Source organism: Urocitellus parryii, chromosome 4 (assembly GCF_045843805.1).
Source record: "Urocitellus parryii isolate mUroPar1 chromosome 4, mUroPar1.hap1, whole genome shotgun sequence".
In the NCBI taxonomy this organism is placed as follows: Eukaryota; Metazoa; Chordata; class Mammalia; order Rodentia; family Sciuridae; genus Urocitellus; species Urocitellus parryii.
The window spans coordinates 21131315-21155765 of NC_135534.1; the positions used below are offsets into that span (position 1 = coordinate 21131315).

Consider the following 24451-nt stretch of genomic DNA (forward strand, 5'->3'; position numbering starts at 1 on the left):
AAAAAAGCTTTTATTCGTGAAAAAAAGAAGTCGATTCATTTTATTTATTTCTCAGTAACAGGTCTCGTGGTGGGGAAGAACAAAGTGGGTATTGGGAATCAAATCCCTTTGGGGAGAGGCTCAAGCTTCCCAGAATCTTGTCCCTCCCCACTTGGGGCACTTGGAGTCGGGTGGGGAGTAAAAGACAAAAGCAGGGCATGATTGATAAAGCTAATAAGCAGACAAAGGCACTGGTAGGTTACATCCTGGGCCTGAGGGTGCAGGAAGGGTGCAGGCCTGGCCCTGGGTAAGGCCAGGGGCTCCTTGGCATCCGGACCTGGCCTCAGTCTTTTCCTTTCCCTTTCTTGGCTGTAAAACAAGAAAGAAACACCACATTAGCCCAGTTACAGTGCTCAGGAGAGACCCCCCCCCCCTCCAGGTACATCAGAGAGAAAATCCTGCCCCCTAGTGGTCTTCCACCAGCTGACCTGGAAGTAGGTGGGACAGGGCAGCCATTATGATGCCAGATGTTCCCTACTCCCTCAACTTTACATTTTCACCAGGATCAAAAAACTTCCAAGTCACGCGGCGCCTGGCATGCGCGGGGCGCTGGGTTCGATCCTCAGCACCTTTGTTTTACAAATAAAACAAAGATGTGTCCACCGAAAAATTAGAAGCGCAGCTTTACTTCTGTCCATTGGCCTGTCTGGACTGTTGTGAGTCAGGAATGAGCTAAGTAAGAGAGACCTTTCCACTGAAAAGTCCTTCCTCAACCAGAAAGGGGCAGAGGGGACCAAAGAATCCCTCTGGCTGGAGAGATAACAAAGACAAGTGTTCCCTGGGTCCTAAACTAAATGTTTCAACAGAACAATGAGTGGGTCCCTCCTCCAGCCAGAGATCACTTAGTATCTCCTGAGCAGCTCAGTAGCCCTCCCTCTTGTCCTTAGGTGCCAGGGCCCAAAATTTCAGGTGGAGGGTAGCCCCCCACGACAGCCTCACCCAACTCCCTTCACTGACCTTTGGCCTTGGCTTTGGTCTTGGGAGTACAGGGCTTGGTCACGCGGATGGTCTCCTGGCACTGGGCATTGTACCGGGCCTTCTTCAAGGTGCCTTGGCGGGCTTTGGTGCCTGTGCCCCCATCACACGCCCCCCAGCTCTCAAACTTGTATTTGCAGTCGGCTGGCGCGAGAGTGGCCCGGGTTAGAGCTGGGGCGGCTGGTGGCCTCTCTCCACGGCCCTACCCAGGGTTCAGTGAAACTGTGCCCCCCTTTCCTGCCCTCCGCCTGCGCCCCACCTCACCTCCAAACTCCTTCTTCCAGTTGCAAGGCACCCTGCACCGGATGCGCTGGGTCTGGGCCCCGCAGGTGCCCTCGCGGGAACCCGCGCCGCAGTCCTTGCTGCTGGGGGTGCAGGGTCCCCAGGTCCACTCTGCGCACTCGCTCCCTGGGACGCCCTTCTTCACTTTATCTACAACGCGCAGGGGACAGAGTTCAGGACGCGGGCCACCGGAGACTTCCTCGGAGGTTTCCGAGCTCGGAAACCCGGCGGCCGGTCCCGGCTTCACCTGCCCGCCCCCACCATCACCTTTCTTTTTGGCCACCGCGGAGGTGAGCGCCAGCAGCGCGAAAAGGGCGAGGAGGAGGAAGCCACGGTGCTGCATCCTGGTGGAAGAGCAGGGGTCAGAGTCCCTCGCCGGTCCCCTTCCCCACTACTGAGGGCCGCGTGCAGGGACCTCCCACCCCATTTGTTGGGTTCTCCGGGCCGCTAACAGGGCTGCAGGGGGAGGACTTGGAGGGGGCCCCTCCAGCTGGCCAGGTCGCGTCTCCGGATGTGTCTGTCCCCTGGCGTCACCGAGAGCCCGGGACGCTGCTCGGACCCCCAATCCCGCCTCAGCCCCCGGGGTGGTAGCGACCGAGCCGGAGACGGGCCACGGCCGCCGCGCGCCCTCCGCGCCCCCCGCGCCCCGCGCGCTCACTCGCTCGCTGCCTGCGCTGCTTCGCTCCCTCCCGCGCCGGGCCGTCCCGCTCCGGCCGCCGCGGCCCCTTTTGTCTCCAGAACCGGTCTGAGCCGGTCACATGGGCCCCCGCCCCCTCCCCACCTCCCCCCAACCGAGAAAGGACCCGCCCCGCCCCCTCCCCTCAACCCCGCGCCGCCCCCGACCCCGGCGTCCCCGCCTCCGCTCCCGCCCCGCGCCCCTGCCCCGTCCTCGCGGCCTGGGTCCCCGCACCCTCGCCTCTCCCCGCCCGCGCCCCCACCCCGGGCCCTGGGCCGCCGTCCCCGCCTCGCACTCCCAGCCCCTGGCCCCATCTCTCCCTCCCGGCCCTCTGCCTCCCTCAGAGGCCCGTCCCCCTTCCCCGCCGGTCGCCCGGGACCTGGGCCCCCTGGAGCCTTAGACGTGGTCCCAGGAGGGTCACGGAACCCGTGTGTCACAAGCCCCGGGCTCTGCTGAGCCCGTCGAGGTCGCACTCCACCTTCCGCCGGCAGCCCCCGGGTTTCCCGCGTGTTTCTGCGGAGGGCGCGCCGCCACCCCCGGGGCAGGTAACGGCCCTGCGGCGGAGAGCCCGGAGCCGGGACGAGAGGGCGCACGGGCTGGGGCGCGGAGGGCGCCGGCGCCTCCCCGGGTTGCTGGTTGGAGGGGGCGAGCGGAGGAGCCCGCAGGCTCGGTCTGGTGGCACTTGGAGCTGACCAGAGCCGTCTGAGAAGTTCCCGACCGACCGTGGCGGCGGCGGGAGACGCCCACCCCCTCCAGCCGGGGCCACGGGGCTCACCTCACCCGACCCCCGAAACAGGCCTGGGGAGGGTGCTAGCCCAAGGCCGCGGGGCGACGGGCCGGCGGACCCGGCCAGCTCCCCCCCTTTCACTCTCATTGTTGTCGCCCCAGCGGGAAGCGGGAAGCCGAGGAAACCGACTCCGCCCCCGGCCCGACGAGAGGGGCCGGGCAGAGGTCAGGAGCCGGGCAGGCCCACCCCCGGGGGAGCCCGGGCCTCCTGGGAGGGTCCGGGTCGACAGTGTCCAGTCCCCCACCCCGAGGGTAACTCAGCAGGCGCTGGGGCTTCCGGAAGGCCTCCCCAGCAAAGAGAGAAAAACAGAAAAGGGAAAAAAAAAATCCACTTTACTGAGTCACACCCAGCTGTAAACATGTCACCCACCGAGAGAATCCCCCCACCCCCCAGGCCACACAGCCCTCGATGAAATGACTGGTACACGGGAGGGTCACGGGGTAGGTGCCAAGCAGGGCAGCGGGCAGGCGAGTGCAGCCGGCTCTTGGGTTTCCGGTCGAGGCCCTGAGGGGTGTCAGGGCAGGAGAGGGTCTAAGCTCCCAGGAGCCTGGGGCGGGTCCTAAAGTCCAGGTGGTTTGCGAAGCCTCTTCCTGAAGGCCTCCCTGACTGTGCCTTGGCCACTCTGCCCGGCCCAGTGTCCAGCGGCTGCGGAGCACATCTGTTGCAGTGAGGGTGGGGCTGCCCTGAAGCCGCCCAGCTCCAGTCTCCCAAAGGCCTGTCCAGCCCAGCCGGTTTCCTGTTCCCCTGTGAGCCTCCTGATCCCCTGTGAGCCTAGGGGTCAGACTGGGGACCTCAGGGGGACAGGTAAGAGCCCCAGCTCCTCAGAGTCCAGCCCTAGGTCTGGGTGGCTTCTCAGGGATGGCACAGGGCTCCTTCCCTGGGTCATGGGTCCCCCCGTGGCCATCTGACTGGAATGTGGCAGTGAGGTGGGCAGGGCAGGAGCTCATCCTTTGGCCACAGTCCCTCGAGCTGCCCCAACTACACAGCCGTCTCCTGGTCCTCCCGCTGGATCATCTGGTAGTGCTGTCGGTTCTCCAGGTAGGCAGCCAGCTCTGTGTCCTGAGCCTTCTCAGCCCGCTGCCGGGGAGTGTCACCCTGGATTTGGGGTAGCTGCAATCAGTGCAGGGGCCACAGGCTAAGGTCCCCACCCCGTTTAGGAAAGGGCAGAGTCTTTTCCTCTGCCTTGCCTCCTCCCCTGCTGGCTCGGGTTTCTCAGGATCTGGACTTTGTCAGGGGAAGGACAGCTTCAAATTCACAAGGGCAGTCCCCACCCCCACATCTGGGGATGGCTGGTTTTGTGCCCTGCTGGCCTGCTCACCTGCTGGTCCGTCTTCATGAGTGAGGCACCAGCTTCCACGATGTAGTGGCAAATGGTGCGCTGGCCCAGAGCCGCAGCCTGGTGCAGACAGGTCTCCCCGCTGGGGGAGCAGAGGCTGGCTGTGTACCTCCTCTAGTCCCTTTTCAGGCCTTCTCCCAAGTGCCATCAGAAAGGGCAGGAAGTTTGGGGACCAGAGGGAAGGGGCAGCCCAGAGGACAACAGGCTGGTCAGCAAAGGTTCATGGGCTCTGACTGATCAAATGGGAAGGTATGGAGAAGGCTGGTTTCCAGGACAGCCAGGGACCTGAGCTCCCAGGTACTTACTTCTCCTCCACAGCATCAAGGATGTCTGGAGGTGCTGTAGGGGGAAGGTGTGGTCAGAGGCTTGGCATCCTCCCCTCCTCCCACCTGGCCCCAGGAGCACAGCTCACCGTGGTCCAGCAGGTAGCGGACCACTTCCTTGCTGCCAGTGCTGACCGCGTGGTGCAGGAGTGTGCGACTCCGCTCGTCCCGGTGCATGAGGTCGCCTCCTGCTCGATGCAGCTCCTGCAGCTGAGGGCAGGAGGCAGAGCAGGTCTGGGGCTCCTGGGGGCCTTCTCTCCCAGTCTCACACAGGCCCACAGGTACGTAAGCCAGAACAGGCTCACATGCATTACTCCCTAGGCATCCCTGGGGGTCTCTGGAGTGTTAAGGGGAGATTCAGTGGGCTTCTCTCACCTCAGGAATATTAACCACCAAGCCTTGGAGCCTGTTGCTCCCCTAAAACTTGCCCCTAAGCACCAGGGACTGGAGGACTGGGCAAGGAAGCCTGTATTGGGAGACATCTATTGTGGTCACATGGGGAAAGACGGGATGGGACAATTGCTGCAGAGACCCACCAAAGCCAGATGTCACAGGTGTCAGTTCCTGAACAGGTCAGCTCTGGCCCCACCCAGATGCCCCACTCCCTAGGGCCTGCAGGGGATAGGCTGCATCCCGGAGCTAGTACCTTACAGAAGTCGTTCCTCTTGGCGGCCTCAATTAACTCCTCACCTGCACAAAACACTGCCAGTTAAACTCTAAGGTCTGAGGCTCAGGCTCGTGTTGGTGCTGCACTCGTGTTTCATCACTGTGTACACGTGTGTGCATCACTGTACAGAAAGGCACTCCTGCTAGGGCCAGGCTGCTGAGGGCGGGGCTTGTGGAAAAATGTGACCATGTAGGGCTCAGGCTGTCCTTGTGTGGTGCTATGGGCCTCATCCCCACAGAGCCTCACACTTATGAGGGGGGAGAGGGGAGGGACCCTGGGAGAAAAGGCCTCACCTTGAGGGGGTGCAGGGTCCCCTTGCAGTGACCTACAAACAGAGCAGGATGAAATGTGACCCAGCTCAGCCAGGCCCAACTGGCTGCCCTCCCTAGCCCAGTGGGTGGCGTCCTTCATTCTTTCAACAGTTTATTAAGTGCCTACTGCATGTCATGCGCTAGTCTAGGCACAAGGGATACAGCAGGGAACAAGACAGATGGAGAACTTGCCCTCACGGAGCTCACATTCTAGTGTAAGGACACACACGAGTCGAGCAATAAATAAGAAATTTGAAGTGCTATCGATACAGACAGGGTCATGTGACTGAGTGGCCAGGGGGACCCCAGCACCTTAGGGACAGTGGTGCCTTTAGATGGCATTCCTGGGAAAGACCTCTCTGAGGGGCAAGAGCCAAGCTGACACTGAAATTGGGGCAGGTGTTCTGGGAAGAAAGCAAATGTGTGGCAGCAAGGACAAAAGTCCAAAGCTGGGCCAGCCTCAGGCCACTAAGAAGCAAGTGCTGCTGGATTGTGGTGGGGGACAGGGGAGGCTGCTGGGGTCAGGCAGCCAGGCAGTGGGACCCAGGAGGGTCCATGACTGGGGGATGCTAATAAAGGTTCAAGGCTGGGGAGTGCTTGTAGCGACCTGCATCTTAGCCCGTGTAGAGACTGGGCCACCAGAGGGCATGGGGCATAGAGCTGGGGGCCAGGCACTGAGGTGGGAAGGAGTGCTCCCGTGGCGGGGCAGCACTGTGGGACCTGCTGAAGGCCAGGTATGGGTAGGGGCTGAGGCAGCAAGGAGGGAACCTGAGCAGCAGGGTAGATATGAGGCTGCTCTCTGGGGGAGGCCACAATTGTGAGGCTGAGGGCTCCAAGTTGGGCTCTGGCCAAGTTCAGATTGATGCCATTTTGTCACCAGGTAGGGGGCTGGGCAGGCAGCTAGCTGGTGTATGCACTGGTGCTTGCTCTTGGAGGAGATGGGGCTGAAGGCAGGAATTTGGAAGCTGCCAGCCTGAAGACAGATTCAAAGCAAGGGAAATGGAGGCGATGGGGCCCTGGCACTCACCGGGGCGTGGGGGAGCAGGGGGAATTGGGGAGAGGGGAAGTAGGGGTTGGGAGGTCAGGCCGGGCCGATGCCCCCAGCAGCTCAGGGTCCAGGATATAAATCTCGTCCTGTGCGATCTCGGTCACATAGTTGAGGTGCTCCTGTGGGTGGGAAGGTCAAAGCTCAGGGTCAAGGCCGAGGCACCTAGCCTTCCAGGTACCTGATGGTGGAGGCTGAGGGGCAGCAAACCTGGAGAAGCCTCTGATATAAGCATAAACAGCAAAGGGAGGCTGGGGACCGCCAATCCTTCCCCCTGCCTCCTTTCCATCCCTGCCGTCCAAAGCTAGTCCCACTAGGCCCACAGCCAATCCTCTAGCCAGGTAGCTTGGCCCTGGCCACTCTCTTCCATCTCTTTGTACTGCTCTGTGCTCCAAGGCCAGCCAGCAAACCTTTCCTGTGTGCACCAGCTCCCTTCTCTGTTGGCACCATTCCAATGCACGCTAGCCTAGAGGATAGGGCCACCCACACCTGGTCATGGCCTCGTGAAAGTGGACTAGGGGACATGAGAACAGAGGCCAGTATGCCTGTGGAGCTGACAGGAAAGGCTTCCCTGGAGAGAGGGGTGTGTGGTACAGAGACCAGCTGCAGCGGAGCAGGCCTGCGGGGCTCACCTGGGCCCGATCGATCCTGTAGAAGCGGCTGGCAGTGGTGGCTGTGGAGAGACAGATGTTGAGGATAAGGGAGGTCCTTCTCCAAGTCCTCTGGGCCCAACCCAGGCTCCCTCAGGCAAGAGATAAGAGCAAATGTGGTACTGCTAGGAGCTGATCCTTCAGGGCATACTCACCATCCAGGAAACACCACTTGGGGGACAGTTTCTGGCACGTTGGGGACTTGGCTCCAGCACCATCAGGCTCCTGTTGAGAAAGAAGCAAGTGTCAAGGTGGAACAGAGCTGGGGTAAGGAGGGAGGGGAGCGCAGGGCAGGTGGTATCTCCTTACCTGCTGGAGCCTCTCAATGTGGGCACGGCAGAGCTCTAGGTCACTGTCTCCAGGGACCACTACAGTGCCCAGTGGCACAGCTGGAGGACAGAATAGCCCATCAACAGTTGGCTGTCCCCACTGTCCATCCCCAGGGGACCTGGCAGCTCCTCACCCCTCCCTGTCCCCAGCCCTGCTGGCACTCACAGGCCTCCTTGAGCTGTTCCTTGTCGTAGTGCAGGGCCTCGTAGTCGTGCATGCTGACCCTGCTCACCTGGATCCGCAGCTGTTCTGGTACTGGCTGCTGGCTGTGGGGCAGGGCTGGTGAGAGGGGACTCGGCAAGGGCCCTGCCCAGGGTACCAGCCCTGGTCCAGGCACCAAACCAAGCGCTGGGAGGGATGTCCTGCCCAGCTCCCTGGGGCAGAAGGACTATTAGATCTCCCCTTTTGTGGGTGTTGGGAAATCAAACCCAGGGCCTGGTACATGGTAGGCAAACATCCCACCACTGAGCCTCATTCCCAGCTCCTTTTACAGGTGAGAGTGACTTCCCAAAGATCAAAAGAGGGCCCGTTGGGCTGGGGGTGTGGCCCAGTGGTAGAGCACTCGCCTAGAGCATAAGAGGCCCTGGGTTCGATCCTCAGCACCACATAAAAGCAAATAAAATAAACATATTGTGTCCAACTACAACTTAAAAAAAAAAAAAGAGGACCTGTGCCTGGCTTCAGGACCCATGTTGCATGGTGGCAGGGCAGGGACATACTCGCTGTGCAGAGGGGTGGCACTCCGCCGCTTGGCTTTCTGCACCATGGTGGCTTGGTTGCGCAGGGCAATGCGAATGCGTGAGGCTGCGAGCTTGCAGGGCTCGCCATCCACCTGCACCGGAATGGCCTTGGCCGTGGTGAGGAGCACCTCTCGGCACTGCGTCAGCCGCTCGCCATGCCCACCCACCTGCAGTGCTGCCTGTGGGTACAGGAAGCTCCAGTCAGGTGGTGCCAGGATGGGATGGAGGCAGGGGGTGAGCTCTGCTCCTTCCAGAGAGGCTCTGACCAGAGCAGAGAGGAGACAGGGACCCCAGACAGAGTGCAGAATAGAGGGGAAGGGAGGAGATGGAGGCAATGAGAGTGACTTCCCAATCAGGACAAGTGACAGAAAGAGGACAGAGGCTCAGAGTCATCTCAAGTCAGAGAGAATAAGGGACAGTGAGCCCTGGGCCAGAGAAGGGAAGTGAGGTGAACTCCTCAACCCTGGCCAATCATGGGAAGCATGGGTGACCCCCAGTTTTAGGCCATGCTCCCAGGAACTGTGGGCAGAGAAGTGTTCAGGTAGAGCCAGGCCCACTCACCAGTGATGTCATGGTGAAGCCAATGACCTCGAGGTAGCCGTCGTCATGCCGCTGGGGCTCGAAGTCATGGTGCTCCCCAGGGTGGCCCCAGGGCATGGTGCCAGCACAGTACCTGAGGGAGGGCAATGGCCTGGCTTCGGCAAAGTCTTGGCAGGACAGGAGAGCAGGGTCCACCCGGAGCCCAACCTCCTCACCTGGGGATGTTTAGGAAAACAATGCACTGGGGCTTCAGGTCCTGGATCTTGGGGGTCAGGTCCACTCCATCACACTGTAGAGAGGCATGGGGGAACGTCGGGGGATGTGAGTGCCCAGGTGGTCTCCTCCCCTGCTTGGCCCTCTACTCCACCTGCTGGTTCAGCCCTGCTCACCACTACTCGGATGTGCTTGGCCAAGTCCTTGGAGCTGCCCATCAGGAAGTCAGAGAAAGCTGTCTGTGGGAGACAGAGGGTATCACCATCTCCTGACAGGTACACCCTTGCCTCCGTGCAGCAGGGCTCCCGTGGCCTGGCAGACACTGATGGGCATTGCAGGTAGGGGGCTGGCCAACCTTGGACTTACCCCGGCATAGAACATCTTGTTCCGAAAGCGACTGTTGAATTTTTCTGGATTGGCCTCTGGATAGAGACAAATTGGGGGACAGTCAGTTAACCTGCTGGTGCTAAAGTGGGGAGAGGCTGGGCGAGTGTGCTTTACTGGGGAGCCAGACACTCCTGTCGCCCACCCTGCTCCCACCTCCCATGTTGCCCTCAGAATTTTGCCAACCTCGAGACTCATGAAATTCCAGGGTGACGTGGGCATCAAAACCCAGGCTGAAGTAGTTGTTGAAGACATCCAGGGGCAGCTAGAAAAAGGTCAAGGGACCATAAAGAGACCTGGGCCTCTCCGATGCCTCCCCTTCCTGAGCCGGGTCCAGCCTTCACACTTGCTCAGCATTCTGTCTGCTCCTAGAGGCTGTCTGTCCAGCGAAACCTCCCTGAGTGCTTCCCACCTGGCACTGTGTCACAAGGCATGCCCTGCCCTCCCAGATCCCGGGAGGCTTCCATGAGCGCCTGCTGGATGCCACAGCACTGCCTCCCCACACACCATACAGAGCATGAGCTCCAGGCATGGGCCTCTGTCTTGTCTGCTTAGAACAGTGCTGGGCACGTAACAAGGCCTTGAGAAATATTTGCCAGGTGGATGGATACAAAAGCTATCTCATGAGCTGAGGACCATTATTCCCCTGGGACAGAGACAGAAGTTGAAGTTGGGAGAACTGAAGAGACTCCTTTAAGCTTTCAGAGGCAACAGTGGAAGAGTGGGGCCCAGCCCCCATCTGCCGAGAATCTCAGACACCACAGACCCTGTCCCGTCCTGGCTGACTCACCCGGTCTGTGGCCCCCTCATCTCGCTCCTCAGGCCCTGCCTCGGGGTTGGGCTCCGCACGGAGGTCCCAGCGGTCCAGCTGCACCACATTCCCCTCCTCTACGTGGGAGAGGATCTTTGACACTGGTTCATCTGTGTAACCCTGGTGGAGGGAAGCAAGGACTGAGCCTCTCCTGTGGCTAGAGACCCCCGTGACCACCCCCCACTCCCAGAGTTGCTTACCCCGCCCCAGTTGAGGGTGCGGGCCAAGTCGTTGCCAGTACCCAGAGGCAAGATGGCAACAGGGGGCGGAGGCTTTAAGCGCAGCTGGTCCAGGGTGGAGAGAATCCAGCCAACCTGGAGAGGGCAAAGTACCAAAAGTCTGGGCTTGGCAGGGGACAGCACCGCAGGCCCCATCCAGGCCCTGGGAGAACCCACCACACTGAACCCACCGTGCCATCGCCCCCGCACGCCAGGATCCGAAGGTTGTGCACTTTGCGGTACATTTCCAGTCTGGGCCGGGGAAGACAGAATGGAGTCAGGATGTGTGCCACGCCCCAGAGCCAGGCAAGCCCCTGCCATTCCCCAAGGAACCTGGGCAAGGACTTACGCTTCCTTGGGCCCTCCCTGGCTCAGGTCAAAGACTTGTCGAGGATTGAGGTACCAGAGAAAGGACTGGATGATCTTAGCGCCCTGGGGGGACAGGGAGCCAAGTGTTGTAGAAGGGATGAGGGGGGACAGGAGGAAGCAGTCGGGGTGAAGTGGGGAAAAGAAGCACAGGGAAAAGGATGTGACTGTGGAACCAGGCTCAGCAGGGGTGAGGGACAGAGATGGCTTTTCTTAGGATCCCTGAGGTAGAGGGCCAGGGTTGGAAGCCTGAAATGGACGCTGGAACAACTGGTAGGTGGGAGTGACCCCAACCCTTATGGCAGTCTCTCTAGAGGAAAGCTGTGCTCACCTGGTTGCCCCCACTCTTGGGGTTCACAAACACCAGCAGGGGCTTCATGAGGGGTGAAGGGGTCGGCCTGATGATGAAGGGTCTCCAGCGGCCCTCCTTGGAGACACACAGTTTCTGAGGCTCTTTCCTGCCCTGGAGACCCTACCCTCATCCTCAGCAGATCCCTGGATGACACCCCATCCCACACCACACCCTCAGGTACCAACTAGGTCAGACTTCATGGGGAACCTGGCCTTGGGGAAAACTGGAGCCATCTTCTGCCCTCATCAGGCCTGTAGGCCCTAACTGACCTGCTGAAGGCTGAGCTGGCAACATCAGGCTCAGGGGCTCCAGATCCCAAGGAACAGACTCCCCTTTTCTGGCCCCCAACTCGTCCCTCCCACCAGCCCCTTATCTAACCTCAGGCCCTTTCTTGCTGGACTTCCTCTTAAAGGACGCTCTCTTTTTCTTCTTGCTGGCCTTGAGGGTATTCTGCAAGGAAAATGGGGTGTTGGTGACAAGGAGGGCGAGTTGGCTTGTCTGGCAAGAGTGTGGGAGATGCCAAGGGTGTGGGAAGGACTCACCTGGGGCCTCCGAGCACGGAGGATCCAGGTGGGTGGGATGACCACGGCTGCATGGACCCCCAGGGAGCAGGGCTCCTCGATCTGTTGCAGCATGAAGCAGGAGACCTTGCTGTGGTACTGGAGGGGAGTGACGGGCCAGGCTGAGATGGGCCAGGCTGAGTCCTGGGACCCAAGCTCAGCACTGTGTGGCATGGGCCCATGGGGTGGGGTCACCTCTTACCGCTTGCTTGCACCAGGAGCAGCTGATGGCCACGATCTCCTTGCTGTGAAAGGTGAACTTCTGCTGGAAGCCCTGAGGGTGGACAAGGAGGCTGGGGCACAGGGTGACCTAAAGCATAGCCCCTGACCCACTTCTGCTGCCAACCTCTCTCCACACAGGGAAACTGAGCGCAGAAGAAAAAAGCCCCAGATACACAATAAGCCTCAAGGGCAGGGGGCCCCTTAGCTAGGGGCCCATGACTAGAGCTAACTGCAAAGTCTGGGTGCACATGTATTCTTGAGGATCTGAGGGCCAACCACCGCCCAACTCTGGGTTCCCCTCCTTCCTGCCTCCAGAGCTGGCCGGGCCCCCGAAGTGCTGCACGGCCTCCTGCGGTACCCACGGCATTCACTCCCTCTCCCCTCCACAAAACATTAACAAAGCCTAAATGGAGGAACGAGCCCCTACACCTCTGAGAGCCTGCACTTGCTGAAGGAGACAGACAAGAGGCAAAAAGTAAGTGAACAAAACAACTGCGGGCTGTGCTGGGGAAGATGCTCTGCAATCTGTCTTCAGCCACGTTCCCCTCGGGGGCAGGAACCCGATGCCCAGCTCAGGGCTTGGCATGCAATATTTGCACAATAAATATCTGCTGAGTTAATGAATGAAAAAGTCTACATGGTTCTCAAAGAATTCCCTCCCCCAAGTTCAAAACAGACTAGACCTACCACATTAGAAGGAAACTTTCCTTAGCCCAGAGACCAAGAGTGTGGCAAGGGTGTTTGCAGACTAAGTGGCCACAGCCAGGCTTAGAGCCAGCTGGGGAGTCTGCACTCTGGGGCCACAGCTGGTGGGGTCAGGCCATGCTGAACACACAGAGTCCTTGGGCAGTAGGCAGATAGCAATCTTAGGCAGGACCCTCACCTTCCCACAGTGCCGACACTTGCCATCCTGGCGTCGCCTGTGTACCCAGTGGTGCCGTACGAAGGTTGGCTGGGGGAGGAGGGGGGAGAAAAATATCACTGGAGGGGTGAATTAGGGCTGTCCCTGAGCACGGCCTAGGCCCCTCAATGTCTCATGGTGAGGGCTGGGGGCTACGGGGCTCTCTGCAGTCTTGCATGTGAAGACTTCTGTCTGTGGCCTGGAGGGAAGACTGAGATTCTTAGGAGGGAAAGAGAGAGCTGGGAGGCACAGAGAGGCACTCGATGCCCAGCTCTCTCAGGCAGTGCCAGTCAGGCCTGGCCTTGGGAGACTCAGAGCCTCATCCCAGGACCTGCCCAGACCCCAAGCTGCCTAGAAGGAGCTGAGCCCCCTAGTGGCACTCTGGAAGCACTGCAGAGAAATCCCTCAGGAACCTGGGGCCTCCCTGACCCTAAGCACAGTGCACACATACCTCACGGACATTCCTGGAACCAGATTCCCGGAAGGATGGCTTACAGCGGAAATTTATCTGTGAGACATTGCAATGACCACCAAAATGTCAGAATCTCCTTTCGACATGGTCATCCAGAGTCACCATCAAAGGTAGCAGGAGCCCCAGATTACCCCAGTAACCCTTGGAACATGCCCACTGACCAGAAGGGATCTTTCCTTCCTCTGCCCAGGATTCTGGGATGAAGAGGCTGAGCGTTTCATGCCCTCTCCTACTAAACTGGGACCACGGTTTACTCATTTTTCTACTGTTCTCACCCTCTGGCACTCCAGACATAGGTGAATGCAGGAACCCCATCCTGCTCACAGCTCTGTTGAGCAGCCCCTGGAGACCCTTAGCTAATGGGGTGAACCCAGGTTCAATTTCCACCTTTGTCAATGGGGCTGCAGTGCCTAGGGCTGTTTCTACTCCTCTTTTCCTAACTGTCCCTGCTGCAGCGTCAGAAGAGTCTCTGCAATTCTTGGGAGGCTCTAGGGAGGCTCTGCGATTCCTGGGCCAAGGGAAGCAGCCGCGTGGGCCTTGCTCATGCCGCTCCTAGTCCTACACAGTCTCCTGAATGCTGGCCTGGCTTCTGCAGGCTGGGGAGCTCATCCACCCCACCTACCTTGATGGGCCCACTCACCAGTGTTCCCTTCCCCCCACCAGTGCCCAGACATGCCCCCAGCGGCAGACACAGGGTGCCCAATGGTCCTTGGGAGAAAGGTCTCTGAACAAGCAGAATGCAGAGGACAGGGGCAGGCTTTAGCACATTCCATGGCCTCTTCTATTTGTTAGCTGGGACAAGATAGAACGGTACAATACCGTTGTCACTTCATGCTGTTGAGTTACATACAACAAACCCCACTCTATGCCAGGTATTTAAGGCACTGGGTACAACAGCTAATAAATGGGGGGAGGCAGGATTCAAATGCAGGCATTTTTGGCTCTAGGGTCCTTGAGTCTTCACTACCACACAAACTGTGTAACCCAGGTGATGTTTGTGTAATGCACACATCTGTATGCAGATATACAAGTGTATGTGCTTCCACACCCAAAAGGGAGGCTGAGTGGCCACACTCACCTTCTCCAGCTGCTCAATGCAGGGGGTGTGCACCACAATCTTGCAGGCTGCACATTTTCTCCTGGACACAGATTTCTGCTGCAAGACAGAAAGAGAGGGCCCCTGAGGCACCAGGTAACTCCATCCCAGACACTGCCTCAGGGCAAGCAGTTTTCTGCACAGCTTCTCTGTGCATCAGGATCTCAAGCCCCAGCATCCAGCCTCAGGACAAATCCCATTTCTCCCGCTCCTAGGCAGCCCAAGCAGGATTGCTCAGGTGAGAGCTTGTGTTCACCTTTGGGAAGGGCTATAGCTGTCTACCTGCAGAGGTTGGCCGGCGGGCATCTAGACCCTGCCTCACCGCCAGGGGGCAGCAAGCCCTGCAGTGCTCACTCACCAGCATCTTGGCTACGCAGTACTGCTCCCCAACATAGCAGAAGTCCCCCGACACGTTGGTCTCAAACCAGATGTGTTCCCCATATGTTGCTGACTCCTAGACCACGGGATGAACATGCTCAGTGCTTACCTTCAGCTTCCCCTGCCCACCAGCAGCCCCATCTCACAAGACAAACCTGTTCCAGGTACCACAATCTATTTTCCTGTTTTTCCCACTCACTACTACTTAGGTCTGGCTCAAGGGAAGCCACCCGCAGGAAGTCTGCCAAACTCCACTGGCCCAGGGCTCCTCTCTCAGTTGCTCAGAGGATCCCTAGGCCTGGGCTGCTCCCAGGTCCCAGAGCCCAGCGGGGCCGATGCCTGTGGTGTTCAGGTACACGCCTCTCCCAGTACCCAGCTACTCACACTCCAGTCCACAGTGCTCCGGATCTGCCTCTCGGCCTCGCCACACAGGGCCCCAGGAGTTGGGGGAGGGGGTGCCAGGTGTTGGAGGCCCGACTTGGTGATAGCTTTCCTACAAAAATGGGGACAGCTGAGGCTCTAGGGCCAGTTGTGCACTTGCTGATTCTACTTCCTTCCCCGCCACCTGGGATCTCTGCCCTCATGTGGCCTCCACCAAGGCCAAGACTGGGACAGGAGGGAGAGGAGAGGATCCCACAGCAGCCCAGGCACTGAGGCTCCCTGTGGGCATTTCAGCCCTTTTCATAGCTTTGTTGGGTGAGCTGGCTTCAGGCACTGCCCAGAGGGGCCAGGCAGAGCTCTGAGGCCCGCACCCCTAGCCAGCCCCTCAGAGGCTGCAGCATGGCCCCCCTGCTGCAGCTATACCTACACAAGCAGGGTGCTCCAGGCCTGGGGTCCTGCCGACTTGCGCCGCAGGGCTACCTGGCGCCTGCGGGTCAGCGGGCGCACCCGGGCAGGGATCATGGCGCCCACCATGGTGCCTGAGGTTCTTCGGCCCCCAGGGCCAGGGTGCTGGCCAGAGGGCCGCTGTTGGCTGAGGCGACGATAGTGGCCATGCAGGCCCCAGAGGGCATGATCATATACCACATCAGCAGGAAGCAGGTGGGAGGAGGCTCGACGCAGGCATCGGGGCAGGGTTGGCAGCAGCCAGGTGCCTGCAGTGTTGGGAGGTGTCCTGGTGCCCGGCTGGGTGGCACTTGATGCCCCAGCAGTCACATTCTCCTGGACACCCTCCTCCTCCTCTTTCATGCCGACAAGCCCAGCCAAGAGCAGAGGTGTACCCAGAAGCTGAGCCCCAACGGTGGCAGGCGGAGGGGTGGGCACGGATTCCACAACAAAGCGGGGATTGCAGGCAGGGGGCGCGGTGCTGGAGCGACGGCGGCTGGTACCCTGGGTGCCCACCCCGCAGCCCAGGAGGCAGCCCTGGGGCTGTGCACTGGAGCGCCTCCGCTGGGCCAGCATGGAGGAGGCCTGCCCTGCAGGGGAGCGACGCCGGGCCTTGCCCGTGAGCAGCCCCACACCGCTGGGCCGCCGCTGCCCCGCTCCAGGGCCTGGTGCCTTCCGCTGGAAATGTCTCCTAAAGAAGGTCTCCATGCGAGGGGCAGGCTGGTGGCTGTTGAGCACAGAGACCAGGAACATCAGGAACTCAGCCAGGTTGTGGCCAGTCTGTGCCCAGGAGCCCTTGCACAGCCCATGCCCCATGAACAGAGAAGGGACACTGGAGTTAAGGGTAAGGATAACCTTGGCCTTTGGCTTCCATGAGCAGAGTGTTTGAGGGTACAGGGAGGATACACAGAGGAACCTGCGTTTACAGCTACTGGGGCAAGGACGTTCTCCCCAGCTGTACCCCAGACTGTCTCTGAAGTCCTAGGGAAAGGGGACTTCCACTGCCCAGGCACCAGAATCCATAAAGCCCAGGACCTAAAGGGCCTCATCCCTTTGCCAGAAGGTGGTGGAAAAGAAAGGAAAAACTGGGAGTCTGAGCCGGCACAGGCAGGCTGTGGGGCCCGGGCCTTTCCTTCTTGAGCAGCCTTTTTTGGCCTTTTCTATCTGTGTTTTCCAGTACTGGGGACGGAACCAGAGGTGCTCGACCACTGAGCCACACCCCCAGCCCTTTACATTTTTTGAGACAGGGTCTTGCTGAGTTGTCCACATTGGCCTCAAACTTGCCATCCTCCTGCCTCAGCTTCCTGAACTGGGGAAGCTACAGCTATGCGCCGCCACACACAGCCAGCCTTTGCTTTGCCCTGAATGTGGAACAGGCTGGGTTCCCTGCTGGAACAGGGCCCAAACCAAGCAATGATTATAACACAAGGCACCCCGCAAAGGAATTCAGTCCTGATAAGACCCCAGAACTCTTAACCCCAGCCCTGGGGTCGGCCCAAGTGAGGTGGCACCTAGGAACACAGACCTATGACTCTGGGTCAGGAATCAGAGACCCTGGGGAAATCAGGCCTTAGAAAACAGGAATGTCAGCCCCTCAGGGAAAGCCACACTGTCTTCACTCAGGGGTTGGAAGCAAGAGGCTTGGGCCAAAAGAAAAGCCTCCTGGACCGACATGTGTGCACACCTTTGTCTCTAAGAACTTCCTTGTTCCCAGCGACTCTATCTCCACCTTTCTGAAGGGGCAGATACGACACTCCATGCGCCATGCCTGGAAACCCTGCCAGTACTGCTGCCGAGGAAGCCTGCTCTAGAAGCCCCACGACCCACAATTCCCAGCACCAGCTTCCCAGAGCTCCCTCCTGCAAGGAGGCTGAGGCTCCGGACACAACCCTGCACCCCACGGCCACCCTCATGCCGTTCTGAGCTGGGCTCCTTTTGCCAGCTCCCCTCCTCTCCGCCCTTCCCTCCTCCACAGGCCACTGGCAGCCGGTTCTTGTGCCCACACTTCTTTTTTTTTTTTTGGAGGGGGGGCACCAAGGATTGAATCTAGGGGTATTTAACCACAGAGCCACATCCCCGGCCTTTTTATTTTCTATTTTGGGACAGGGTCCACCTAAGTTGCTAAGGCTAGCCTTGAACTTGTGATCCTCCTGCTTCAGCCTCCTCAGGTGCTGTATTAACAGGTGTGCACCACCACACCCAGCCTCCTAACTTTTGAGGAGGGTGTGAAGTTGGTACAGCTCAGGGTGGTGATGCTTCCAGAGCACCCCTATCTTCTGGGCCCTGTGCCCTGAGCCTGGGGAGAAGTCCATGGGGGTAGGACAGCCTAGTCCCCAGCAGCCACAGAGTGCAAGTCACAGCCATGAAATGATGTTGCCTAGGCTGACAGGAGAAAAGACTTCTGCCCACCGAGGGTCTGGCTGAAGTTGGATATGGGGGTGTGCCCTAGACCAGCAGTGGGCAGGAGGGAGCAGGGCCAGAGACGATGGCTGCACCCCTAGTGCCTCCCGGTTCTTGCCCTGTTGCTGCCCTGTGGTCTCGCTGGCAGCTTCACAACCTGTGCAGGGTGAAAGCAGAGGGCCAGTGGGCAGAAGGCTCTGAGCTCCGGTGCCATCAGAGAGCGAGGCTGCTGTGCCTGAAGAAGCAGTGTTCAAGACAGGCAGGCGCAAAACAGAGCTCTCACCCCCAAAGGCGGTCCCCTCAAACCAGATGGACCGAGCAGGAGGTGAGCCCAGGGATAGGAGAGCAGGCCTGGGCACACTGTCCCTGATTTCCTAAAACTGGCATCATCCCAGCTAACTCTCACTTCCCACTGTGCTGAGCCCTCGACACACGTATGTTATAAACCACAGCAACCCTGAGGAACGGTACTGTGTGCTACATTCCTGCCGAGGAAACTAGGTGCAGAGAGGTGCCGCCTGAAGTCCTCAGCCAATCCCCGTGCAGCCAGTGTGGGAACCTACACTACCCGGTGGTGAGCCCTGCACCCCAGATGGACAAGCATCGGGTCTTTCCTCTTGGCCCCTGAGGTGGGGACTCAGGGGTTGGGAAGGGAATGATATACTAGCTATTCTATGTGCTCTGGTCCTGTGACAGTGACAGGCTCTGGATAAGCCCTTGATTGCCTCATCTGATTCCTACTGCAGCCCCGGGAAGGAAGCAGGACCAGCAGCTCCTTCGCAAGATGAGGGAAACAGCTTGAAGAGGTGCAGTAACATGCCCACGGTCACCGGGTCAGCCAGCGGCAGAGCTGGGACCTGTGCCCAGGTCTGCCTGATCTGGGGTCTGCTTTGTGTCCTGGGAAGGCTCCTGAAGGCCTAGCCACCACCGCTGCCAGGACACTGGCTTGCCGGCACTCCCCAGGGTGTCGGCTTTCCCCACCCATCTGCCCAGGCTGCCCTGTGACAGCTGCCCAGCCTGGAGCAGATTAGTCACCCGGACACACCGCCTGATGCTAGTGTCACCCAGAAAACAAAAGGCCACAGTGTGGGTGGGGGAGGTGCTGCTGTGCTCCCTGGGTGGTGGTAAGGGCCAGCCCTGCCCGCTGTCCCAGACCTGTACTAATGACAGGGGCCAGGAGGCAGAGGTGGCCTGAACCCCCATCACAACATGGAGACAGTTTACAGGTGCTCCTAAAGAACCCAGCCCCACATGCTGCCGGGAGGCCAGGTCCCATGTGTGTAGAATCCTCAGCTACCCAGTGGTGCAGGCCTAAGAGGGGCTCCAGGCAGGCCAGGCAGCGCCAGCACTGCGCGACCACGTGCCACCAGCCTCAGTTTCCCTGTCTGTCTGAGGAGACCGTGAGACTGGCTCAGGTTTTATGACAAGCTCTCCTGCTAGGCACCCACACCTCTAGGCTCCCACTCTCCCCTCCCCCAGGTCCCATGCTTCCTGTTCCTCTGGTCTCCATAGAAACCTCTGTCCTCTGGTCAGCAGTCGCCTGACTCCTTACTTCCTATCTCTGCAGAGGCTTCTTCTGGGTCTCACCAGAAGCCCAGCCTGGACCTGTTGGAAACCCTGCCTGGGCCTGAGCCTCTCCCACGGCGCAGCCCCCAGCAGCAGCTTCTTCTCACCTCAGACACACCACACAGGACACATAAAGGTCACTGCAGGAAGCCCCACAGGGTTCTGACACTGAGAGCACAGCAAAGTGGCTGCCCCTTGGCTTCCTGCCGGACCCTGGAAGAAACCTGCCACATCCAAGGAGACAAGAAGGGAAAGGGTTCATGGGGGCCCCCTGTCCACCTCCAGCCCTGCCCTGATGACGGGAGGCCAGTGGGAACACAAGGACGCCTGGGGACAGGTGCAGTGGTGTCTGACTATGTGCTCAAGATGACTGAGGCTGCAACGGTGGGGCTGAGGCAGGTGCAGTGCGGTCGGGGGTGGGGGGGCCCAGTGCTTCAGCTTCCAGCCAGGGAGGATCCCAGCCTCCGGTCAGCCCGCCTCCTAACGCCAGCAGCAAGTGAGAAGGACCAAGCACACTGGAACCCTGCATCTGCCACTGCTACCCTAGAGTGGCTGACTAGTCTGATTTTCCATTTTCTCATCTGCAAAATGGAGATCATGCCTCCTAGTTCCCAAGGTTGGCACAGGGTGGCTCTGAAGCAATGGTGAACATAAGGTACCAGACGATACCTGGCAGAGCAGGGGCATGGCGGGGCCCACATCCAAACAGACCAAGAGCCTGTGGTTGTGCCACCTCATAGGGTCTCCTGTCCACAGCGGGGGTGGAATCCCAAAATGGGAAGCAGGCATGCCTGGGTGGCTACCACTCACCACATGAGGAACAGAGCCTGGCAGCCTGTGCCACCTGGGCATCTGCTCGTGCTGTGAAGAGTGCCCTTGGCTCTGGCATCAGGCTGATCCCTGGGGCCTCCTCTGCCTCCAGAGGAACTGGCACAGGAACTCGGTGGGATCCAGCTAAAGTGGCCATTCCATGCTGTGGCCAGGGCCCCTAGTCCCCTGCTCAGTGAAGCTAGGCATGGAGCATGATGCTCCTATTCCAGCAGCCCCAGAGAAAGGGCCTGCAGCTGCCTCCCCAGGGGGCTGCTGGCCAGAAGCCACATCTGGCTGCTCGGCTCCCACAGCCCTGGTAGGAGCGGAGGAGGTGGGAGAGCTGGAAGGGAGCCCGCACATCCCCAGGAGTGGGAGAGGCAGGGTCCTGACTTCCCCAGGCCTCCACTCACTAAAAGGACCCTGCAGAAAACAAAACAAGGAACACAAATGCACACAGGGATCCAGGGGCCAGGGCTGGACAGTAAGGGGGGCCCAGGCCAGTAGGACGTTTACCTTCCAGGGCCCCCCTGGCTTGGGCAGGAGTGTGAGCTTGACCGGACCTTTTCCTTCTCCATCAGCTTTGGGGACCTGACAGGGTAAGTCCCTCCTCTAGGAACAGTGGTGCCTGGGCCCATGCGGATCCACCCCTTCCAGACCCACCCAGATAATGCAGAAGGGAGGGATCAGAAGGCAAGGAAGGGTCAGGGGAGCCCCGTTGACCTGATCTGGAAGGCAGGGTGGCAGGCAGGAGGTGGGCAAGCAGGTGGGGGCTGGGGTCTCCAGGCGGCTCTGGCTCTGGCTCCAGCTCTGGGCTACCGGCCTCCTCCGCTGAGCAAGTCCTAGTTTGGAGCTCGAGCTGCAGTGGCTGCTTATCTGCCCCCTCCCCCTCGCCACCCTCCTCCCCCTAGCCTGTGACAGCCGTTATGAAAATAGCCCAATTGGTAACCGACTGCACTTCCTCTCCCAGCGGCGGCTCCAGGCCCTGCAGCAGGCAGGCGGTGGGTGGGCGGGTGGCACCCGGTGGCATAAAAGGCCCACGAGCCTTGCCTCCTGGCTCCTCTTCCCCAAGTCTGGAAGCCAGGCTGCATGACAGCCCCATCAATAGCCTCTCCTCCCTGCAGAGCCCAGGCCATGCCTCAGCTTGCTCAGGGACAAGGTCTAACTAAGGAGGGAGAGGTGGGGGTCCAACAGGATTCCCCTTCAAGAAGACAGTGCTGGGTCCCAAGGACAGGTTTTCTGGGGTCCGAGGCAGTTAAGCTCTAGACAAAACAACCACATAAATAAATATCTGAGAAGTGTTTCACACCTTAGGAAAGCTTCCTTCACCAGCATTATCATGCAGGAGACAGCAGTTTCCCCGCAGGTGGCCTACTGTCCCTGAGGAACAGATGGGGACAGAAGTGCTGGTGGCTGACTGGGGATTCTAGGGCATGTGTCCTCTGGCACTGCCAAAAAAGCCTTTCAGAACCGCCCCTGCTTGTGCCAAGCTAAAGGACACCCAGGACAGGGCAGGTGTGTCACACGTACCCTACCTGGACTGCCATCCTCTAGCTCACAGTCCTGCTATGGCTCCCTAGGATCTAGAGTGGCAGCAAACGTCCTGATTCTGGATCCCTTTCCACTCTTTTTTATTTTTTTATTTTTAATATTTATTTTTTAGTTCTCGGCAGACACAACATCTTTGTTGGTATGTGGTGCTGAGGATCGAACCCGGGCCGCACGCATGCCAGGCGAGCGCGCTACCAGTTGAGCCACATCCCCAGCCCCCTTTCCACTCTTAATACTGGAGATTCTAAAAAATTTTTTTTTCCCTGTGGGGGCCAGGGATGGGGGGTAGCTATTAAAATTTACCATACCCAGAATTAAAACTGAGAAATGTTTTAAATTTTATTAACTCATTTAAAAACAAGAATCTCATCACATGTTAACCTTAATAACCTGCTTATGAAAATAAACTATACTTTCTAAAACAAAAATATTAGCTAAAAGAGTGGCACTGTTACATGTTTTTGCAAACCTCTTCTCATGTCGGCTTACCAGAAGGCAGCTGGGTTCTGGGGCAACATCTACTCCTGCAGCTGTCTATTACCACAGGTTGCTCCGATTGAACACAAGAGAACTCACACTGACGTGTAATTAGAAAAGGAAGGAATAGTTTACCAGCCTTTTCAGTAGCTACAAACATTCTTCTTAGCTTCTACACCAAATATGACAAGTAATAGTTTGCTAAAGGTTTGTTGAAGGGTAGAATCTGAGAGCATATTAGTGACCTTTTTCTGGGACTATCTTGCAGGTTGTTTGTTTGAGACAATGTTGCCCAGGCTGGTCTTGAACTCCTGAGCTCAAGCTATCCTCCAGCCTCTTCCTCCAGAGTGGCTGGGGCTATGGATCACACCATCAGGCCTAGGCTATCTTGCAATGTGAACTTTGTAACATCAAGCGTGGTCACTGGAGAATATTAATTTCCTGGGCTATGCAGGTCTTTCAGATGTTGACCCATTTCATCAGACAATATCAAAAGATCACATTTGCTATCACTACTAATCTCATCAGAAAGTTTTAAATCCTGGGAAGTTACCTGTATCTAGAAGGTGGATACAAGGTTTCCAAAAATCTCATCTGTGTTCAAAAGCTCAAATTTTCTCACTGGCAACAAATTCTGATACTATTTTCCAAGTGACAGGCTCACTTCATTCATTTTTGAGAAAATGTCTGCCAGATACCCAAGTCTGACTAGCTTGTCTGTCAGGTGCTCAAGTAAAAATGGTGCTCCTTAAAAAAATGTGATGGGTGCAGCTTGCGACGTGGCGGCCTAGCGCTCCTCCTCACCAAGGCTCGGCAGCAGCAAAAGTGCCTCGTCTTGCTTGCTCCGTAGTTCCTCACCCAGGATATTAAAAAGACAAACGCTCAGGGTCTTGACTTAATAAAGCTAGTAATTTTAACTTCTTTGTTATTTGGCACTGGGGATTTTGTCCAGGGGTACTTTACCACTGAGCTTCGTCCCGGCCACTTGTATTTTGAAATGGGGTCTCGCTGAGTGGCTGAGGCTGGCCTCGAATTTGCAACTGTCCTGCCTCAACCTCCCAAGTTGCTGAGATTACAGGTATGTGCCATTGCACCGGTGATTTTTACTACTTAAAAAAAAACAAAAACCTGAGAGTATGGAGTGGATGCAGTGATATGTGTGTGTGGGGGGGAGGGGGGGTTGGGATGGGTGTGAAGACTCCACCAGCTGCACCCCAGCTTCTGCAACATCAGGTCAGGTGCACCTAGGACAGCCAACTGCGAACCAGAACAGCTCTGTACACCTTGTTCCCTCATCAACCCCCAAAACACTTGAGGACCATACTTCACTACCTGCTGATTCACAGTGGGTTCTAAATCCTCCAGCCTGGCCAAAGTGGCTTCTGCGATGAGGTACTAACTCAGTCTCCTTGGCCATGACACAAGCCCTGGGTTCTAACCAAGCCAACCATCTTCTGTCCAGTCTGGCTGTCCGGCTCACTATTTTCCAAGTGACAGGCTCACTTCATTCATTTTAGAGAAAATGTCTGCCAGATACCCAAGTTTGACTAGCTTGTCTGTCAGGTGCTCAAGTAAAAATGGTGCCCCATACCCAGCACACCTTCTTTCTGAACCCGGGCCTCCCTCCCCATGGGCTCTTAAAAGCTCCACTGCTTGCAGCTGCTCCAGCCGCCAGTGGAGGCACCCCCAGGCCTTCACATCAGCCATTTGGCTGCTGTGCCACCCGAGCCCCGGAAAGCCTGCTTCTTCCAGGCCCACACCTCCTTCCTCCATCAGACCACAAGTTCCTAGGGGCTGGGCCTTGGTCCACTGGGCACACCAGCACAGGCCGGACAGTCAGTTGGTGTTTACTGCTCTTCAGCTCAGGAGGAAGGAACAGGGAATTCCGTGGAGGAGGGGCCACAACCTTCAGGGAAGAGAAGGGCTTCCTCCCCTGGGTACCGCACCCAAGGGCTGGCCACAGGCCCAGGCCACTTCTCTTTGTTGGGTACAAGGGGATGGTAACAGCCTTTGTTTTCGTGGCTACCTTCCTCTCCTTTCCAGGAGATCTGAGCGACAGCTGAAGGCCCCTTTCTGGGCTGGGAGCCATCGCCCACTCCATGTTCTCCATGGTTTCCCTTATGAAACCTGGACAGCAGGATTGGGTGACAC

General features: G+C 58.4%; 2 protein-coding genes across 6 annotated transcripts in view; both read right to left on the minus strand.

Moving 5' to 3' along the window:
- Positions 1 to 322: 322 nt before the first annotated feature.
- Mdk (midkine) lies at positions 323 to 2483 on the minus strand. Its single transcript, XM_077797946.1, has 5 exons — positions 2451 to 2483; positions 1564 to 1640; positions 1279 to 1446; positions 997 to 1158; positions 323 to 348 (listed from the first exon to the last, which is right to left on the minus strand). The coding sequence occupies exons 2-5, from the start codon at positions 1637 to 1639 to the stop codon at positions 323 to 325; spliced, it is 432 nt and encodes a 143-aa protein (XP_077654072.1). The 5' UTR covers position 1640; positions 2451 to 2483.
- A 591-nt stretch (positions 2484 to 3074) lies between these two features.
- The window catches only part of Dgkz (diacylglycerol kinase zeta), a 32431-nt gene continuing 11054 nt past the window's right edge, over positions 3075 to 24451 (minus strand). For 2 of the 5 annotated variants that reach the window (XM_026399158.2, XM_026399156.2), the window contains exons 2-31: positions 15059 to 15167; positions 14655 to 14750; positions 14279 to 14356; positions 13180 to 13236; positions 12711 to 12779; positions 11808 to 11879; positions 11588 to 11704; positions 11424 to 11495; positions 11025 to 11120; positions 10677 to 10759; positions 10519 to 10579; positions 10310 to 10423; positions 10089 to 10229; positions 9485 to 9563; positions 9281 to 9336; positions 9091 to 9153; positions 8917 to 8990; positions 8723 to 8834; positions 8141 to 8340; positions 7587 to 7687; positions 7401 to 7480; positions 7247 to 7316; positions 7074 to 7114; positions 6424 to 6563; positions 5379 to 5410; positions 5065 to 5108; positions 4508 to 4628; positions 4401 to 4434; positions 4078 to 4177; positions 3075 to 3854 (exon numbers count right to left, since the gene is read on the minus strand). In XM_026399158.2, the coding sequence (XP_026254943.1) occupies positions 3738 to 3854; positions 4078 to 4177; positions 4401 to 4434; positions 4508 to 4628; positions 5065 to 5108; positions 5379 to 5410; positions 6424 to 6563; positions 7074 to 7114; positions 7247 to 7316; positions 7401 to 7480; positions 7587 to 7687; positions 8141 to 8340; positions 8723 to 8834; positions 8917 to 8990; positions 9091 to 9153; positions 9281 to 9336; positions 9485 to 9563; positions 10089 to 10229; positions 10310 to 10423; positions 10519 to 10579; positions 10677 to 10759; positions 11025 to 11120; positions 11424 to 11495; positions 11588 to 11704; positions 11808 to 11879; positions 12711 to 12779; positions 13180 to 13236; positions 14279 to 14356; positions 14655 to 14750; positions 15059 to 15167 (2629 nt within the window). In that variant the 3' untranslated portion in view covers positions 3075 to 3737. Of the gene's footprint in view, positions 3855 to 4077; positions 4178 to 4400; positions 4435 to 4507; positions 4629 to 5064; positions 5109 to 5378; positions 5411 to 6423; positions 6564 to 7073; positions 7115 to 7246; positions 7317 to 7400; positions 7481 to 7586; positions 7688 to 8140; positions 8341 to 8722; positions 8835 to 8916; positions 8991 to 9090; positions 9154 to 9280; positions 9337 to 9484; positions 9564 to 10088; positions 10230 to 10309; positions 10424 to 10518; positions 10580 to 10676; positions 10760 to 11024; positions 11121 to 11423; positions 11496 to 11587; positions 11705 to 11807; positions 11880 to 12710; positions 12780 to 13179; positions 13237 to 14278; positions 14357 to 14654; positions 14751 to 15058; positions 15168 to 15482; positions 16227 to 20995; positions 21142 to 24451 lie in introns of those variants that run through there. The other 3 variants (XM_026399155.2, XM_026399154.2, XM_026399157.2) reach the window with 3 other exon arrangements.